At 43.7% G+C, this 21,515-nt stretch overlaps 1 protein-coding gene across 1 annotated transcript in view; it reads right to left on the minus strand.

The window, feature by feature from the left end:
- Window positions 1-5,479: 5,479 nt before the first annotated feature.
- The window catches only part of LOC124719689 (protein VAPYRIN-like), a 147,472-nt gene continuing 131,436 nt past the window's right edge, over window positions 5,480-21,515 (minus strand). The window contains exons 4-5 of the mRNA XM_047244897.1: window positions 9,464-9,592; window positions 5,480-5,972 (exon numbers count right to left, since the gene is read on the minus strand). Coding sequence (XP_047100853.1) covers window positions 5,480-5,972; window positions 9,464-9,592 — 622 coding nt within the window. The remainder of the gene's footprint in view (window positions 5,973-9,463; window positions 9,593-21,515) is intronic.

The following is a 21,515-nucleotide window of genomic DNA, read 5'->3' on the forward strand; positions in this document are numbered from 1 at the left end:
TCCAATGTAAGATGCCGCTTCCTCCCCTCTAAGAAAACCTCAGTGCAGACGCGAATATCCCACACGACCGTACTTTAATTAATGAACACTGCTCTGGCTATTATCAAAATTGTTTTTTAATGTCAAAGTACACTCTAAGACAGAAACAAAAAAAAAGAAAAGAAAATGACACACTATGAAGGAATTATCCGAATTGGATGGAAATCGATAAATGTGATGTACAATTTTAGAAAAATTGTATGATTTATTCAAGACAAAGACCTTTATATATTGAGCATGTCAGTAACGCATTGGTCCACCTCTGCCCCTTATGGAAGCAGTTATTCAGCTTGTCATGGGTAGACAAAGTTGTTGGACGTCTTCCTGAGGGGTTCTGCTATGAAATGAAGTAGCATACGAGGATGACTCCTGCGTCAGTCATGTTGTTATTCCACCACTGCCTAGGGCATCTCTAGACACGTCTTTGCTGGCCACTGGGGCTCAGTACAAGAGGGAACCATAACGAAAGACAATTCTACTGCAGCCATGGGATTCCAGTCCAAAGACGTGTCTAGAGACGCTGTAGACGGCGATGGGATACCAACCTCACCGTTACCAGCCATATGAATCGACAACCTGGAGTGAAGGTGCCGATTCTTCTGATAGCAGGACCTCTTTTGTATTCATCCACGGCACCCTTAGAGGACAAACTTATGTTGCTGATATGGTTGTTGTTGTCGTGGTATTCAGTCCAGAGACTGGTTTGATGCAGCTCTCCATGCTACTCTACCCTGAGCAAGCTCCTTCATCTCCCAGTACCTACTGCAACCTACATCCTTCTGAATCTGTTTAGTGTATTCATCTCTTGGTCTCCCTCTACGATTTTTACCCTCCACGCTGCCCTCTAATACTAAACTGGTGATCCCTTGATACCTCAGAATATGTCCTACCAATCGAATCCTTCTTCTAGTGAAGTTGTGCCACCGATTTCCCTTCTCACCAATTCTATTCAGTACCTCCTCATTAGTTATGTGATCTACCCATCTAATCTTCAGCTTCCTTCTGTTGCACAACATTTCGAAAGCTTCTATTCTCTTTTTGTCTAAACTATTTATCGTCCACGTTTCACTTCGATACATGGCTACACTCCATACAAATACTTTCAGAAGACGCTTCCTGACACTTAAATCTATACTCAATGTTAACAAATTTCTCTTCTTCAGAAACGCTTTCCTTGCCATTGCCAGTCTACATTTTATATCCTCTCTGCTTCGACCATAATCAGTTATTTGGCTACCCAAATAGCAAAACTCATTCACTACTTTAAGCGTCTCATTTTCTAATCTAATTCCCTCAGCATCATCCGATTTAATTCGACTACATTCCATTATCCTTATTTTGCTTTTGTTGATGTTCGTCTTATATCCTCCTTTCAAGACACTGTCCATTCCGTTCAACTGCTCTTCCAGGTCCTTTGCTGTCTCTGACATAATTACAGTATCATTGGCGAACTTCAAAATTTTTGTTTCTTCTCCATGGATTTTAATTCCTACACTGAATTTTTCTTTTGTTTCCTTTACTGCTTGCTCAATGTACGGATTAAATAACATTGGGGATTGGCTACAACCCTGTCTCACTCCCTTCCCAACCACTGCTTCCCTTTCATGCCCCTCGACTCTTATAACTGCCATCTGGTTTCTGTACAAATTGTAAATGGCCTTTCGCTCCCTGTACTTGACCCCTGCCACCTTCAGAATTTGAAAGAGAGTATTCCAGTCAACATTGTCAAAAGCATTCTCTATGCTAGAAACTTAGGTTTGCTTTTCATTAATCTATTTTTTTAGATAAGTCGTTGGGTCAGTATTGCCTCACATGTTCCAACATTTCTACGGAATCGAAACTGATCTTCCCCGAGGTCGGCTTCTACCAGTTTCTCCATTCTTCTGTAAAGAATTCGTGTTAGTATTTTGCAGCTGTGGCTTATTAAACTGATGGCTCGGTAATTTTCACATCTGTCAGCCCCTGCTTTCTTTGAGATTGGAATTATTATATTCTTCTTGAAGTCTGAGGGTATTTCGCCTGTCTCATACAGATGGTAGAGTTTTGTCAGGGCTGGCTCTCCCAAGGCTAGTTTTGCCAGGGCTGGCTCTCCCAAGGCTATAAATAGTTCTAATGGAATGGTTTCTACTCCCAGGGCCTTGTTTCGACATAGGTCTTTCAGTGCTCTGTCAAACTCTTCACGCAGTATCATATCTCCCATTTCATCTTCATCTACATCCTCTTCCATTTCCATAATATTGACCCTCTATATACTCCTTCCACCTTTCTGCTTTCCCTTCTTTGCTTAGAACTGTGTTTCCATCTGAGCTCTTGATATTCATGCAAGGGGTTCTCTTTTCTCCAAATGTCTCTTTAATTTTCCTTTAGGCAGTATCTATCTTATCTCTAGTGATATACGCCTCTACATTTGTCCTCTAGCCGATATTATACGACCTGTTTTGTTGCCTTTTATGAGAAGACATCCTGGGCTTTTATTTTAGCAAGACAATGCCTACCTGAACATGGCGAGAGTTTCTACAACTTGGCTTCGTGTTTGCCAAACGCTAACTTGGCCATAAAGGTCACCGAATTTCACCCTAGTTGTGAATGTTCGGAAAGAGAAAGGGAAGGGAGATTAGGGTTAACGCCCGATCGACATAGAGGTCATTAGAGATGGAGCATAAGCTCGGATTGTTTCAAGGATGGGGAAGGAAATCAGCCATGCTCTTCCATAGGCACTATCCTCGCATATGCCTGGAGCGATTTAGGGAAATCATGGAAAAGCCGAATCAGGATGGCTGGACATGAATGAATTTTTTTCCAGACGTTTGATGATATACCGCCCATCTCATACATTGTACTATAATAATCGTTTTGTTGCCACTACTTCTAATGAATTCGGAAAGTCCAAGGGAATGTAATCGACCCATTCTGCTTTATTTCATTTTAAGTCTTCCAAAAGTATTTTAAATTCTGATTCTCATAGTGGCTCTCCTATCTCTTCCCTTTCTTTTTCTATGACGTCATCAGAAAAGTCCTTCCCCTAATAGAGGCCCTCAGTGTACTCCACGCACTTATCTGCTCTCTCCTCTGATACCTACACTTTAGTTAATTAAAGTAACACTTTTCCACCTGAAAAATTAATACTGTCAGTTAAAATTAGTTATTTGATCTGTGGGACAAAGTAAAGAAATTTATTTCTTGTACTTTTATGAATTTTATTACTGCCTGACTTGACGATTGTGACCAACGTGCGTCACATCTCGAGTGCAGTGCTATGAAATACGTGCTGTCTTCTTACGGCGGTCACAGTTAACGACATACCTCCTGTCTCAACTGCAACTTCGATTCTCAAGAAAGTTTTCTTTTGATGACTGTTAGTATATATGACAACATTATGAGGATGTAAGTTTTATTTTTTCATCTGCTAGTTTTCATATCTGACATTATATTTGCTTCTGGTCACTTTTTCAACTGTTTTACGGTAAAAAAAATTAATGTTTGGTACATACTGTGTTGCAGTCTGTTTGACTATACCAAGATTCTGCAACTAAATTTATTAAGTTTTGAGTAGGATTATGTAAACTGCTGTTACATTATGGCTCATAAGATAGTCTGTAGTTCCCAGAATGAGATTTTCACTCTGCAGCGGAGTGTGCGCTGATATGAAACTTCCTGGCAGATTAAAACTGTGTGCCCGACCGAGACTCGAACTCGGGACCTTTGCCTTTCGCGGGCAAGTGCTCTACCACTGAGCTACCGAAGCACGACTCACGGCCGGTACTCACAGCCTTAATTCTGCCAGTACCCCATCTCCTACCTTCCAAACTTTACAGAAGCTCTCCTGTGAACCTTGCAGAACTAGCACTCCTGAAAGAAAGGATATTGCGGAGACATGGCCTAGCCACAGCCTGGGGGATGTTTCCAGAATGAGATTTTCACTCTGCAGCGGAGTGTGCGCTGATATGAAACTTCCTGGCAGATTAAAACTGTGTGCCCGACCGAGACTCGAACTCGGGACCTTTGCCTTTCGCGGGCAAGTGCTCTACCACTGAGCTACCGATGCACGACTCACGGCCGGTACTCACAGCCTTAATTCTGCCAGTACCTCGTCTCCTACCTTCCAAACTCTACAGAAGCTCTCCTGCGAAGTTTGGAAGGTAGGAGACGAGGTACTGGCAGAATTAAGGCTGTGAGTACCGGCCCTGAGTCGTGCTTCGGTAGCTCAGTGGTAGAGCACTTGCCCACGAAAGGCAAAGGTCCCGAGTTCGAGTTTCGGTCGAGCACACAGTTTTAATCTGCCAGGAAGTTTCATAGTCTGTAGTTACTACTTTCCTGTTAGCGACAGTCCCCTTGTTGACCATTGAACTGCTTACTATTGTATTTATTTTAGCAAATTGTTCATTAATTCCGCTTGTTGACCATTGCACTGCTTACTATTGTATTTATTTCAGCAAATTGTACATTCATTCCCGTTGATGACCATTGAACTGCTTACTATTGTATTTATTTTCGCAATTGTACATTCATTGTATCTACAGAGTGATTATGTAAAGTGTTACGTTCCCGATGCATAGTACGACATACACTGAAAACTTTGAGAAATGTGAAAAGCTGGAAAGTTTGCTGGAGGGCCCTGTAATGTGGCAATGAAGATAGATTTTACCTCAGAGAAGTTAGTATCGAACTGAAGCATTCAAATGTGTGAGAATGGGATTATCTGAGATGGCTCTTCGATTCTCTGTAATTAAATGTAAACTGATAATACGACTCCAGATTATAGGCCTATGATGTGGAGTGATTACTGTTACCAATGTCACATTGTAAACTAACAAACTATTGAACCATAAGCATGGTAAATTCTGTCTGAGATGCATTCTAAAGACAAAGCTCATATGGGAGTAATCTGGATTTGGTTCAGTTTACACTAGATTAACATAGCACTGTACATGCTCGTACCAAACACATTTCAATAATCATATAATGTAAAGGACTGGTTAGAATAACATACAGGGATCCAAAAAGGTTTAACAGCCATTGATATTTTGCGTTTTTGCGTTGAAAATTGGGTGTTCACTTACCGAATCATCAGAGGCTATTCAGCATCTCACCCAGCTGCATTCAAAAAAGTTACCTGGACATTTTATGTGCAGGGAAATGTTTAAGGTCAAGACAGACAACTGGTGTTTATTGGTATTAAATGGAATGTTTTTCGGTAGTTGATTAATTTTTTGCAAAATTATCTAGAGAAATTAAGCGCAGACTCTTTCCTTAAAAGAAACATTACTTATATTGTTCAGTGACACTCTCGTTGTGGTGTAACTGGTGCAATTACATCTATTATGTATGTAATGATCGGTATAAATGAATGTAGGTAGGATTACTTTTTTGTATTCTTTATTATAAAAATAACGAAAAGTCGTTTACTGAAGCTGTAATTGTTTTATTCCAGATGTTCATACTACAGGACGTTTCGCGTCAGCATCTCTACCAACTGCTGATTGTTTTTCTGCCTGGCGATATGACGTGGGGTGGCCCCACTGTCATCCCTCGCTCCTTTGTCAGCTCCTGCCTCCAGCAGCACAGCCACAACCTCTGGGTGCCCATAGGCAGCGGCCCTGTGTAGCGGCGTCTGCCCATCCTCATTCCTGGCGTTGAGGTCTGCTGAGGCCGCCACCAACAGCCGAACCACAGCTGCGTGGCCATACCTTGTGGCTGTGTGCAGAGGCGTGTTCTGATCGTTGCTCCTGGCGTCCACTTCTGCTCCACCCTCCAGCAGACATCTCACCGCCTCGACGCGTCCCTCCACTGCTGCCCAGTGCAGAGCAGCCATCCCCTCCGAGTCCCTAGCCCCCACGTCTGCCCCTGTTGCGAGCAGTGCCTGCATCTCCCCCACTGCTCCCTGCTTAGCTGCCTGGATCAGCCTGCTACCTCTCTCCTTTCGAGAAAGTGTCCTGCACAAAACATCGAGATTCTTCCACTTTACTGTAATCACACATACGAAATGGAGAAAACTGTATTAGAAGTGACACTGTGTAGTTTTGAATATAGTGAAAAAATTAGAAATCTAGGTTTTTTCCTTCTATTTCATAGAACACTCTGAAAGTCAGTATAGCGGACTCCTCTCATCAAAGTCTTCATCCAACATTCCATCGAAAAAAACTTAAATTTCATCTCATAACCAACATTGCTGTCACATTTCGTCACAGATCATTCTATGTTAATTTTTAATGATTATACGAGCAGCCAACAAACTGGAATTGTTTCTGATTCTCTTAGTGCTTTCCTAAGAGTGATGCTGATGGAGCTAGACCGCCATCATCTGCCTACGGAGTGTGCATTGGTTCACAAAGACCTGCGTTTCACATGAAGTACTAACAGTGGTAATTGTTTTAAATCAACCAAGTCATACAAGTGGTCATACAAGTGTAAGCCAAATCCATGACGTAAGAGTTGGCCAGGTATGGAGCAACCCAAGTGACTCACATACAGACATCGATGTTTGTTTTTGCCACCATTGCTGTTGTAATGGTAATCAGTTGCAAACTTTGGATTAGTGACACCAAAACACATGTAGTCTACATGCTGCCATTTATACTTTGCATTATCTTCAACCAGCACTTTAGTTACCATCTGGTTGTCTCATCAGCATGTAATGGTTTCCACCTTAAAACGACAAGCTCTTGCTATGTATGATGCATTAATAAAACAGACACACTGACTGTGAAGTAGCAGTTTGCAGGAAGTTGCACATCGAGGGCTACAATGAATGAACTGTGAAGGTAAGTTCTACCACACTGCACTTCATTCTTCCCTATACAATCATTGCTTATTTTATCTCTTCTGTAGTTGTGTCAATGTCCTGTCTGAACATCTTCTCTGTAGGCCATGCCTACTGTCATGCAATTTCAAAACATGAACTTTGGCGTGGTGTTTTGGGGGTACTGCTATACTGCTAAAATAAAGTCTCAATACTTGGAATTGCATATAATTCATTAATTCAAACCAAAATGACCGAGACACCACTTAATGATTAATCCTACATGAGAGACAGTCTGAGCTCATAGTCAAAATAACAGAATTAGATGAAACTCTTCTAGCACTGCAATATTTAAAAAAACAACGCAATATATATCTCCATGTTTCTGCAGTTAAAATTGTTGTACTATTCAGAATAAAATTTTACTCTATATATAACGTTCATAATCTATGCATATTCACAATCTGAATGACAGTAATAGACTGAGAAATTATATTTCATATAGATACCAGCAGGGGAGAAGTCTTCAGCATTGTCAGATTGTTTTCTTAATCATTTAAATGGTAAATATTAAGACTGGAAGTTATGAGACTTGGCATCAGATCTAACTGTTTATTGGATACCTACAGCACTGTATGCGTTAATACATCATTACCCATACTGTTGAGCAAATTCCACAATTGATTCGAATGCAAGAACCCCCTCCTCTAGTGCTACACACGGTCTCAATGATTATGTGAAGCCTACATTCAGCATGCTGGGACATTCGCATAGGTGCTTCTGTGGCTCTGTGTAACCTGCTATTGAGAGGAGGGGAACTCTGTGCTTTAAATCTGTAGCTGAACAGCCACATACGTCATCTACAGGAGGAGGCCATTCTTGTACGCATATGGGTGTTAACTATGACTGCCAGTGACGCCAAACTTTGGGGGTGTGCAAGAAGTGTGGATTAAGGACAGCTTCACCCTTCACACTGAGGAATTATGGCAGGAGAAGGCGTACAAACCAGTTTGGTGACCAGCAGTTCTCCCATTCATGGCAGTGTACATAATGGCGACTTATGGATTAGGCGACAAATAAACACATGGATGAATATCGAGACATTCTCAATTCCTGTAACTGAATGTTTCAAAGTATTAAAATTCACTTTCTCTCATCGTTTTCTCTAGTTTTTCTTAAAAACTGCACACGTAAGAACTTCATCAACAACCACGATTCAGTCCAAAACACTGCACTGATATACAGGGTGGTTCATTGATCGTTACCGGGCCAAATATCTCAAGAAATAAGCATCAAACGAAAAAACTACACTGAACAGAACTCGTGTAGCTTGAAGGGGGAAACCAGATGGCGTTATGGTTCGCCCGCTAGATGGCGCTGCCATAGGTCAAACGGATATCAACTGCGTTTTCTTGAATAGGAACCCTCATTTTTTACTACATATTCGTGCAGTACGTAAAGAAATATGAATGTTTTAGTTGGATCACTTTTTTCTCTTTGTGATAGATGGCTCACAATTGTAGACGAACAGTTGGTAACAGGTCGGTTTTTTTAAATTTCGGATGTCCACTGTTCAAAGTGCCGTCAATGCGAACAAGAGGTGACCAAGACGTGTAATCAATGGTACCCCATACCATCATGCCAGGTGATACGCCAGAATGGTGATGATGAATACTCACGTCCAATGTACATTCACTGTGATGTCCCCAAACACAGATGCGACCATCATGATGCTGTAAACGGAACCTGGATTCATCCAAAAAATGACGTTTTGCCATTCGTGCGCCCAGGTTCGTCATCGAGTACACCATCGCAGTGTCAAGGGTAACCGCAAACACGGTCTCCGAGCTGATAGTCCATGCTGCTGAAAACGTCGTCGACCTGTTTGTGCAGATGGTTGTTGTCTTGTAAACTTCCCCATTTTTTGACTCAGGGATCGAGACGTGGCTGCACGATCCGTTACAGCCATGTGGATAAGATGCCTGTCATCTCGACTGATAGTGATGCGAGGCCATTGGGATCCAGCACGGCGTTCCGTATTACCCTCCTGAACCCACAGATTCCATATTCTGCTAACAGTCATCGGATCTCGACCAACGCGAGCAGCAATGTCGCGATACGATAAATCGCAATCGCGATGGGCTACAATCCGACCTTTATCAAAGTCGGAAACGTGATGCTACGCATTTCTCCTCCTTACACGAGGCATGACAAGAACGTTTCACCAGGCAACGTCGGTCAACTGCTGTTCGTGTATGAGATATCGGTTGGAAAGTTTCCTCATGTCAGCACATTGTAGGTGTCGTCACCGGCGCCAACCTTGTATGAATGCTCTGAAAAGCTAATCATTTGCATATCACAGCATCTTCTTCCTGTCGGTTAAATTTCGCACCTGTAGGACGTCATCTTCGTAGTGTGGCAACTTTAATGGCCGGTAGTGTAACTGCAAGTGAGTGGTTCTGATGTGAACTTAATCGAAAGAAGGATGTGGATATGCCTTATCGACACTGACTGAATCCCCATATCGGAATAAGAAATTGTAGAGACGAAATAATTTTTCCTGACAACTGTTCTCTCCGTTTTATCAAGAAATTCAAACGATATTTTCAATACAACAGTTGGTAAACGTCCTGATAGATGGTATTACGAGTGTGAAAGTTGTTCATGTGTAGTGACGTAACTCACCGCAAGCGAGAGACTGCGGCCTCATCAGGTGGAGGGGTGTGGCGGGCAGCTGTGGGTGGAGCAGCTGCGGCAGGAGTCCGGCCGCGGTCGCTGTGGGGCTGGCGGCGGGTGCCGGGGGTGGCCGGCGCACTGTGCAGAGAGGGGCAATGTGTGGGTGAACGTACTCGCACGGGAACCTTCAGGTTGCTTACTACTGACGGCACAGCTGAGGGAGTGCCTCGAAAAGAAAACTGGATACATACTGAAAACAATAGCAGGTTGTCAGTGAACACGAATGACTTAACAGTGAACCAGTTTGTTTCTAAACTCTTTCTCCTGCATTCTGCATACGCATAACTTGCCAACAAACTGTTCAAAATGATGCACAAGCTAAGTGTAATTAAAGAGCCAGCCAAATTGGTGGACTGACAGTTTTACTACATCACTAATAAATAATCGCACAGAAATTACGAGGTCATTCATCAGACTTTCTCACACCTTTAAATGTAGTACTATGCTCGTCAGAGGCTATTCAAACCGTATGTAGTTGATGAGCCAGGAACGGGACTATAAGAGCCACAGAAAAAAAAAAAAAATACCTGGAGGAGAGCAGATTTCAAACTTAGCGTGGATGGTAGTTTCGCTCTCTCACGATGTCTAACGACTACTGAGGTCGCTGGTATGGAGTACCTGGCAGTAGGTGGCAGCACAATGTACCTAATATAAAAGAGGTATGTTTTTGCAGGTGTCCGGATACTTTAGATCACACAGTGTATCTCCAAGTTTTTACATAGCCCATTTTTCCCAGCGTGTCTTCATATCATTTGTGCAGAAGCTTGAGGCCAAAACCAGAGTAACAATAAAATAGAAGTAATGACTGAATAAGGATGGATCATTTAAAGGTCAAAATGGTTTTTGATGTTACGTGATACTTGGTTCTTACCCGATTTTTTATCTAATGTATCAGCTAATAAACACAGTTCAATATAAGAATTGGATGAACCTTTTATGAAAAGTCAGTGAAAGCATTGCCACCTATCAGCCAATTTTAATCAGTGACGGTGTGTTTTACAGGAGAGATTTACCCATGGGCAGTCAGCAGCAAATGCTGTAGCCTTGAAAATACGCACCACGTAGAACCGGGAAACTCAGACGAGTAACTCGTGTCGTGCTAACCTGGGTCCCGGTGGTGCATCAGCGAGCAGCTTGGTCACTACGATCACGTCTTCAACACAGTTCCGCATCGCGTCAGCCCATCCCTCTGTGGCCATCACCTGGATGTTGCGGGCCTTTATGAAGGCGATGGCAGCCGCAGTAAGGTCTGGGCAGGAGTGTCTCACTGCCAGCACAGCCGCGGCTGCCGCGTTCTCGACGGTCAGCTGAGCGACCACCTGCTGCTCGCAGATAGACTTCAAGGCCGACACTCCGTATTTGTCAGCAGCGGCGAGGAGCTGGGGGGCCACGCCGGGCAGCTGGGGGGCCTGCAGGGTGTACAAGTAGCCCAGCAGTTCCCTCAGCACCGGGCCCTCCACGTCTGCAATGCTGACCTGACCGCTGCTGGCCTCCAGCGTGTCGTGCTGGAACATGGCCTGGAACACGGGGCTCCGGGCGGCCAGGACGGCCCGGTGCGCCGCCAGCCGCGTCTCCCCCGCCACCAGCGTCACCACAGCGGCTTCGCCCGCGTCCAGAAGGGCGCCGAGGCCCACGCAGGTGGTCTGTTGAACCTCTTTAACTGCTGCCATTGTGGATGAATCTGAAACACAGCGCCAATGAGCAGCCCTCTGCCCTTCTGCAACACTCCCAGTGCTTGTACGAGGCTACGAGGCTTATGCAGTGACAGTAAAGGCCGGTTCCCACTACAGCGCGGCAGCGTGGCGTGCGGCAACGGCAGCGGCAAGCGTTTTCCGCTTTGACGCGGCAGCTCACAGAACTGGCGTTCCCATCTGGAAGCGGCAGACGCTAGCGGTAGCCAATGACGGACAGCTACTGAGGTACGGGGCGGGACCCACTGAAACGCCCGGTGCATTTGATTAACTGTATCTTGCACTTACGTGAAGGAAAGACGATGTTGGGTGAGGACATACAAATTTTTAATTTTCTGTACAATGTACTCTTTCACATATTTCATTATTCATGTTTTCTCATTTCACCATAAACAGATTTCCTGACTACCGTTCGTGATTGGTCACTATCTCCTAACTCATTGGAACAATGTACGATAAAAGAGATTATTCAGATAGTTAAGTGAGACAAAAATTTAAACTGTGATACGGTAGCAGGTACACGAAAACAGTAAGAACACAAAGGCTAGGGGGAAAGGATGACAGTGGAAGCCTGATAGAATTTCCCACAGAGCATAATGTAATCATCACCAGCACCTTCCTTAAGGATCACGAAAGAATAATATGTATTTGGCACAGAGTTTTCGAAGCCAGATTTTAAGTTATAAGACATTTCCCAGTGCCAACGCAAACCTACAATAATTTATTGGTTACGAGCTGCAGTTTACAGTTGAAGAGACAGTAAACGGTAGCAAATTAAGGAGATGGAACTTGAATAAGTCAAGACCCACAGTTTTTCGATAAAGTTACCGTAAATCAACGACTGACTGAAACAGAGAAAGGAATCCGCTAGAATAAGAATGGATATCTTTGAGGGAAGAAGTGATGAATGCAGCAGAGTATGTGAATGGGAAACAGGTACAGTAGAAATCGTTAGATGAAACGTAATATATTAAATTTGACAAGAGGGAAAAATATAAAAATGCAGCAAATAAAGTAGGCCATGTGAAATAGAAATATCTAAACATGACGTTGACAGAAAGTCTAAAATCGCAACGCGATTTTACAATTGGAAAACATAGGAGAATGAAAATGAGAAAGAAGAAAGGAAACTTTGCTCAGTGGACAAGCAACTGTCAAGAACTCATTTGGCAAGCCAGAACTAAGCAAATAAAAGAAGCTAGAAAGTGGAAGGAATATGTAGAGACAGAGGGGGAGGGGTTGTACAAACTAACATAAGCACAATGTTAGATTCCTGTGAAATGTCTGAACACGCAAAGCAATACTGATCCTACCACTTACCTAAGTAGACAGACTGAAGAACTATGAAACTGTGTTTATAGCATTTGCATGTTCAGAGAAAGGAATCTTAATTAAAACATTCTTTGAAGCTCTGGAGTTGTCATCGATAAAACACAGAGACACGGGATTATTTATAACTTGTCGAGAAACCAAACTACATTTCTAAGACTTCAATGACTTTAAAGGGAAGCAGTGATTGAGAAGGCAGAAGTAGAGAGGATATAAAATTAAGACTGTCAATAGCAAGAAAAGCTTTCTGAAAAAGAAAATGTGTTCACATCGAATATAAATTCTAATGGTTGGGTACTATTTTCCAAAGGTATTTGTGTGGAATGCAGCCTTGTATGTAAGTGAAACGTGGATGAACAGTTCTGTCAAGAAGGCAATGGACGCTTTCAAAACGTGGTGATCAATAAGAATGCTGAAGATTAGATATGAGGATCGCGTAACTAAAGAAGAGGTACATAATTAAATAGAGGAGGAAGAGGAAATTATGGCACAACTTGACTACAAGGGGAGTTAGTGGACAGGACATATTATGAGGCGTCAAAGAGTGAGGACAAAGGGGTTGGGTGATAGTATTCTGGACATATTATGAGGCGTCAAAGAGTGAGGACAAAGGGGTTGGGTGATAGTATTCTGATAACAATCATCCCCTGAAATGCTATTCTAGTATTTTATCTATTAATGTTAGCAGTGAATTTACTCTTCCACGCACTTCTCCACAAAACATTGAAACCAAAACTGAAATCAGCTGAATACCAAATCTTTCAACTGCTGTCTGACAACTACTGTATTCACTTTCAACTTTCTATAACTATCACACATACAGATATAAGGAGGACAGAAATAAACAAAGATTAGTTTTCAGTATATAATTCTTTAGGTTGGCAACATATACATAAACAAACCAAACAGGAAGGGATATGAGATGAACACACTATAGTTACGACTTCAAATCAGAGTTTTCGGTAAAATGTCTACAGCTAATGACAGGAGAAAAAAGAGCGAACATGAAAATGCGCTTATGTTGCATAATCTTAGTTCAACCTCCAGCATGAGACCGGGTGAGGGGAAACGCAGATGTCCGCCAAAAACTCGATTCACTGTAAGTAATCAGTTATTCACGTAAAAAAAGATGTGAACTGCTTTATAATCTGCAAGTATCACATATCAAAACAAAACTGAATCATTCTAGATTCCACCAAAGATGCCTTAAAGTAAAGGGCGAAATGTGTCTTGAACAAATAAAGTATACTGGATCAAGAAAAAAACGTTTGTTACTTACCAAAGGAAATAATCAATAGCTGTAGATACTTAGCAAATTACATCATATGACATACCAGCAAATTAGTTTCGGTTTAACTTCTCATTCCACATGCTATTAAATGCCGTTTAAAAGAATTCATCCATCCCTTCCGAAAAACTCTAGTTACTTTCATATCTCGGTAGATAAATAGATTTTGGATATTTATCATGCGACAAAATACATGACTTTTTACAAATTGCCGTTTGCAAAAAAACACGTTTCGATTTCTTGAACAATTTACGAAATTTGCGGTTGATACAACCATACGATTTACGACGAGCAGGACGCAGTATCGGTCGCATCGCGAGCGACTCACGCGCGTCACCGCAAAGTCTGTCCGCTGACGTATCATTCAATATCTCGTGAACGGTGATAGCTATCGTTCTGCTCTCGGCTTTAAAAACAATTTGGATATATTGACTAAATTTCATACGCAATAATGTATTACCTGAAATGTACTGTTCGCAAAGTCCACACAGTGCGTTTTTACCTCTGCACACTCATTAAAATTTCGTGTAAAGGTTTACGTAAATGCGATACAGCAAGTAACCACGACGAATAACGAAAATAAATTCGATCTTTTATCGAGAGAAGATATTAGGCTGTAACATGCACAAGGATCAATTTTTTCTACCGAATAGTTTTCTTGAAATCGGATGATAAGAATTTCACAGATGCTGCCGCGTCCGCGCCAGCGGTTCGGCGAAAGTTCGTGTGGCCCAGGGTTCCGTACCTGACGTCACGCTCAGCGCGTTCTGTGATTGGCGGCGCGGACCTGGAGCGCGGCACGCGGCAGCGGCAGCGGTTCGACATGGGCAAACCGCGACGCAGACAGCTTTTCCGTGGCAACCACGCCGCTGTCGCGCGATTTTGATGCGCGGCAGCCCTAGTGGGAAACGGCCTTAAATGTTGTCTGTCACAAGTCAGTTGCAATAACATACTGTCCTATCTGTATAAACTTGATGCCACAGGTGAACAGCTGCAAATCTTCAACCACACGATCCTCGAGATTTATGGTTTCCCTTATTTAGCACAATGTACCCTCAGAATGGGTATGAACCTCAATTGCTTAATTTCTTTCAACAGAAGTCTTTCGAAATTAAGTCTTTTGAAATGGAGATACTGAAAAGGTCATACGCAAATATGGCGCTCCTGTACTACACCACTGATCCCTCTAATCTCTCCTGTTAGTGGAACGACATTGTGCAACTAGAATCTGTATTACTCTGCTCTAAGAGCTAGTTCTGCATATTTCCTTGTATGATCTGTTTCACACAGAGCACTGGCCATCCGCTACTTCAGTCTGGGAAGCCTCACCGACAAACACTGCATCGGGGTGGCAGCTACAGTCACACCACAACTCCTTCTCAACATTTCTGACATATTCCAACAATACGACACCAAACTGTGCACAGTGAAACTTCGAGCCAGTGAAAGGGAATATGTGTCCTCGGAGTCTTTCGTGGCAAAATGTTTGAATAAATACTTCTCGGTTTTCAGGCCACATCGATTTGAACAAAATTTTAGAGTTTTTGGTTGGAGATAGCCACCGAAAGCGCAAGAATTTTAGTCGAATTAGTGCAGCTTGAAAAGTGAGAATTTTTATTCAAAGAGAATATGTTTTCCATTTCAGTAAGGCCAGTATTACACTATCAAATTTCTTTGTCAAATATCTTTGTGAAAGATATTTGATGGTGTAATAGGGAACTTTGTCAAATGTCGTCAAATATTTGATCAAATTAGGGTCTCGCTGTCTTCTGTTCGCTGCAGTGTGACATGTTACCACGTGGAGCGCTAGCATCTCTGCAGTGTTCTGTCATCTGTAGTGTTTTTATAAACATTGCCGGTAAATACAATTGGTGTGTGCCGACAACTACAAAATTAATAGAGATGTATGAAGCTGATGAGGTACTTTACAATGTGAGGCACCCTGAATACAAGAATAGATTAAGAAGATTGGAGACCTGACCTGACCTGACCTGACCTAACCTAACCTAACCTAACCTAACCTAACCCTCTCCTGTAGCAAGGAATCGGAGTGTTACAGTGAGCCTGTCTTCTGCAGGTGTAGCAGTTCTTAAGTGAATATTGTGGTTTGTGATATGAGGATACACTTCACTGAGCACATACAGAAATGTATGCTCATCCATTCTTAAGTAATTGATGTACGACTTGACGTCCTTCACTATAAGCTCATGTAACAGGTTTTGTTGAATGCTTTTATCATGTCGTCGTAAAACACAGGGCTTCACCCAGGTACGTTTCCTTTTTTTCCCCCACTTCTCTCCCACATGTGCATACAGTGCAGTTGCGGTACATGTAATTGCTGCGGTTAATAGCAAGTTGATATTGTCAGCCATCTCGAACTTTGACGTAAAATATGATGACAGAGTAATACCCCTTCTAGCGCTAGGTCAAAGATCTTTGACAAATACGTTTGACAGAATATTTGATCACATCTTTGATCAAATCTTTGACAAAGAGATTTGATAGTGTAATAATGGCTTAACACAAATGTTACCTTTTGTTGTGTTCAAGCTCCACCCTCTTCCCTCCCCCCCCCCCCCCCCTCCCGCCACATTCTGTTAGCCGTAATACAAACAACGTTACCAATTCAGAAAACTCATAATAAGCATACTCTCACAGATACTGCGAGATTCCTATTAAAACGAAAAGAGTTTGAGTAACTTCATTCATGTCTAACACTTATCAGCATCGTCCTACCCCCCTAATGTAGAGCATTAAAAAGTGTCAAAGAATATGTAAATATCTTTATTAGTATCAGATAGCTACTGGTTTCATTTCCTACAGTTTTTGTCGGTGTTAGGCACATATGGTTAATTTAATTGGCACTAAAATCTGGTAAAGCAACACACACTGATTGGATGTCTCAAAGCATAGATGACTGAACTGGAGACCTTAATTTTTATCCAGTACCGTACAGATTCCCAGATGATTCAGTCACATAAACACAAAAGTATGTACTTACAATCTGAGAATAGCAGCTGCTACACCGTTTTATAAATTTGAAGTCAGTGTGATACTACGAGTGTCGTTCAATAAGTGACGCAGCACATTTTTCTCGGCCAATTTCGGTTGAAAAATTGGAGAATTTGTTGTGGGAATAGTGGAACATTCCAGTTTCAGCCACTATTCCCGCGTCCGCCCTTGCCGATTTACATTTTCCGTTATTTTCCTAAATCGCTTCAGGCAAATGTCACGATGGTTCCTTTGAAACGGCACGGCCGACTTCCTTCCCCATCCTTCCGTAACCCGATGGGATCGATGACATCGCTTTCTGGTCCCCTCCCACAAATCAAACAACCAACCATCCCCTATACCTTCATCAAGTTCCAGTAAGTGGCGGCTGAGCTGTAGTTGTGTCCGGCTCTTCGAAAAGCGCGCGAGGCGGAGTGCTTTCGCTTCGCGTCTAGTGTTTGCGGTGGCGCTTTCCGCTTGGCGCGCTGTTTGCATCGCTACCGCCCTCTGGAGGGAGGTGGAGCAAGTGTACGGTCGCATGATGATCGAGGGGGACGTACTTGGCGGTGACCGAAGGAGGTGGTGGCGCGAGCGGGGCCCTGCTGTTGAGGGTCGTCAAGTGCTTTGGCTGATCTCTTGGCTGTCAGGGACCAAGTCTGCCTTAGCCGCAAGTATGTGGCTTATGAAGCTTAGAAGCCGTGGTGCAGGAGGCCAGTGCGTGGGACTGTATGTCTTCTTATCGGCCATTGATATCACTGGCAGCAGTTGGCTCTGACAAGCATTTGGAAGTGCGACGTATTCCCAGCGCTGTAGTGGAGTGTGGGAAGTTGAGTACTGTTTTTATGTAACAGAGTTATATATATTACTGGCCATTAAAATTACTACACCAAGAAGAAATGCAGATGATAAATGGGTATTCATTGGACAAATATACTACACTAGAACTGAAATGTGATTACATTTTCACGCAATTTCGGTGTATAGATCCTGAGAAATCAGTACCCAGAACAACGACCTCTGGCCGTAATAACGGTCTTGATACGCCTGGGCATTGAGTCAAACAGAGCTCGGATGGCGTCTACAGGTACAGCTGCCCATGCAGCTTCATCATGATTCCACAGTTCATCAAGAGTAGTGACTGGCATATTGTGACGAGCCAACTGCTCGGCCACCATTGACCAGACGTTTTCAGTTGGTGAGAAATCTGGAGAATGTTCTGGCCAGGACAGCACTCGAACATTTTCTGTATCCAGAAAGGCCCGTACAGGACCTGCAAATTGCGGTCGGGCATTATCCTGCTGAAATGTAGGGTTTCGGAGCGATCGAATAAAGGGTAGAGCCACGGTCATAACACATCTCAAATGTAACGTCCACTGTTCAAAGTGCCGTCAGTGCGAACAAGAGGTGACCGAGACGTATAGCCAATGGTACCCCATACCATCACGCCAGGTGATACGCCAGTATGGCGATGACAACGAATACACGCTTCCAATATGCGTTCACCGCGATGTCGCCAAACACAGATGCGACCATCATGATGCTGTAAACAGAACTTGGATTTATCCGAAAAAAATGACGTTTTGCCATTCGTCGTCGAGTACACCAATGCAGCATCAAGGGTAACCGCAGCAATGGTCTCCGAGCTAATAGTCGATGCTGGTGCAAACGTGTTGTTGGTAGTTGTCTTGCAAACGTATCCATCTTTTGACTCAGGGGTCGAGACATGGCTGCACGATCCGTTACAGCCGTGTGGATAAGATGCCTGTCATCCCTTCACTCACAGCTGCAAGCGGCGCTGACTTCGGTCGCGCAGCTTGAGGCTGTTGGCAATGGGCACCACTGTGGGGGGCCGGACTTGGGTATCACAGGGATGTCAACCTCGTCCCGTCTGTCCCCAAATCGGTCTGCCGCTGTGGTTGACCCGGTTGCTGCCCGCAGTGGGGCTGAGCCCTCGCCTGTGGTCGATTGGGAGGTCGTTCCAAGGCGTGGCAGGCAGTGAAAGACGTCCCCGGAGGCTGATCAGAAAGCCTCCCCGGTGCGTCTGACAAACAGGTTTCAGGCACTGTCTCTGGCTGAGCCAGATGCAGCTGCCTGCCCTGTTTCAGAGGATGATTCTCAGTCTTCAAGGTCCGGGCAATCACAGAGGGTGGGCTTATTGGTAGTTGGGAGCTCCAATGTTAGGCACATAATGGGGCCCCTTAGGGATATGGCGGCTAAGGAGGGGAAGAAATCCAGTGTGCACTCCGTGTGCATTCCGGGTGGAGTCATTCCTGATGTGGAAAGGGTCCTTCCGGATGCCATGAAGAGCACAGGGTGCAGCCAGCTGCAGGTGGTGGCACATGTCGGCACTAATGATGTGTGTCGCTTCGGATCTGAGGAAATTCTCTCTGGATTCCAGCGGCTATCTGATTTGGTGAAGGCTGCCGGTCTTGCTTACGAGATGAAGGCAGAGCTCACCATCTGCAGCATCGTTGACAGAACCGACTGCGGACCTTTGGTGCAGAGCCGGGTGGAGGGTCTGAATCAGAGACTCAGACGGTTTTGCGACCGTGTTGGCTGCAGATTCCTTGACTTGCGCCATAGGGTGGTGGGGTTTCGGGTTCCTCTGAATAGGTCAGGAGTTCACTACACTCAGCTGGCGGCTACACGGGTAGCGGAGGCTGTGTGGCGTGGACTGATAGAAAGAAGAAGATAGATTAGGCAGAATTGCTGGTGGAGTGTTTGTGTCTGTCAGTAGTGGTTTATCTTGTAGTGAAGTCGAAGTAGATACTCCGTGCGAATTGGTATGGGTGGAGGTTATACTTAACAGCCGAACTAAGTTAATAATTGGCTCCTTCTACCGACCCCCAGACTCCGATGATATAGTTGCGGAACAGTTCAGAGAAAATTTGAATCTCGTAACAAATAAATACCTCACTCATACGATTATAGTTGGTGGGGACTTCAACCTTCCCTCGATATGTTGGCAAAAATTCTCGTTCAAAACCGGTGGTAGGCAGAAAACATCTTCCGAGATTGTCCTAAATGCTTTTTCCGAAACTTATTTCGAGCAGTTAGTCCACGAACCCACGCGAATTGTAATTGGTTGCGAAAACGCACTTGACCTCTTAGCCACAAACAATCCAGAGCTGATAGAGAGCATCATGACTGATACAGGGATTAGTGATCACAAGGTCGTTGTAGCTAGGCTCAATACCGTTTCTTCCAAATCCACCAGTGACAAACGCAAAATAATTTTATTTAAAAAAGCGGATAAAGTGTCACTAGAAGCCTTCCTAAGAGACAATCTCCATTCCTTCCGAATTGACTTTGCAAATGTAGACGAGATGTGGCTCAAATTCAAAGATATAGTAGTAACAGCAATTGAGAGATTCATACCTCATAAATTGGTAAGAGATGGAACTGATCCCCCGTGGTACACAAAACAGGTCCGATCTCTGTTGCAGAGGCAACGGGAAAAGCATGCGAAGTTCAGAAGAACGCGAAATCCCGAAGATTGGCTAAAATTTACACAGACGCACGAAATTTGGCACGGACTTCAATGCGAGATGCCTTTAATAAGTTCCACAACGAAACATTGTCTCGAAATTTGATAGAAAATCCGAAGAAATTCTGGTCGTATGTAAAGTACACAAGCGGCAAGACGCAGTCAATACCTTCGCTGCGCAGTGCCGATGGTACTGTTACCGACGACTGTTCCGCCAAAGCGGAGTTATTGAACGCAGTCTTCCGAAATTCCTTCACCAGGGAAGACGAATGGAATATTCCAGAATTTTAAACACGAACAGCTGCTAGCATGAGTTTCTCAGAAGTAGATACCTTAGGGGTGGCGAAGCAACTCAAATCGCTTGATACGGGCCAGTCTTCAGGTTCAGATTGTATACCGATTAGGTTTCTTTCAGATTACGCTGATACAATAGCTCCCTGCTTAGCAATCATATACAACCGCTCGCTCACCGATAGATCTGTACCTACAGATTGGAAAATTGCGCAGGTCGCACCAGTGTTTAAGAAGGGTAGTAGGAGTAATCCATCTAACTACAGACCTATATCAATGACGTCCGTTTGCAGTAGGGTTTCGGAGCATATACTGTATTCAAACATCATGAATCACCTCGAAGGGAACGATCTATTGATACATAATCAGCATGGTTTCAGAAAATATCGTTCTTGTGCAACGCAGCTAGCTCTTTATTCGCACGAAGTAATGGCCGCTATCGACAGGGGATCTCAAGTTGATTCCGTATTTCTAGATTTCCGGAAAGCTTTTGACACCGTTCCTCACAAGCGACTTCTAATCAAGCTGCGGGCCTATGGGGTATCGTCTCAGTTGTGCGACTGGATTCGTGATTTCCTGTCAGGAAGGTCGCAGTTCGTAGTAATAGACGGCAAATCGTCGAGTAAAACTGAAGTGATATCAGGTGTTCCCCAGGGAAGCGTCCTGGGACCTCTGCTGTTCCTGATCTATATAAATGACCTGGGTGACAATCTGAGCAGTTCTCTTAGGCTGTTCGCAGATGATGCTGTAATTTACCGTCTAGTAAGGCAAATCGATTTAGAGAAGATTGCTGTATGGTGTGGCAGGTGGCAGTTGACGCTAAATAACGAAAAGTGTGAGGTGATCCACATGAGTTCCAAAAGAAATCCGTTGGAATTCGATTACTCGATAAATAGTACAATTCTCAAAGCTGTCAATTCGACC

The sequence above is a fragment of the Schistocerca piceifrons genome, chromosome 11 (assembly GCF_021461385.2).
Source record: "Schistocerca piceifrons isolate TAMUIC-IGC-003096 chromosome 11, iqSchPice1.1, whole genome shotgun sequence".
NCBI lineage: Eukaryota > Metazoa > Arthropoda > Insecta > Orthoptera > Acrididae > Schistocerca > Schistocerca piceifrons.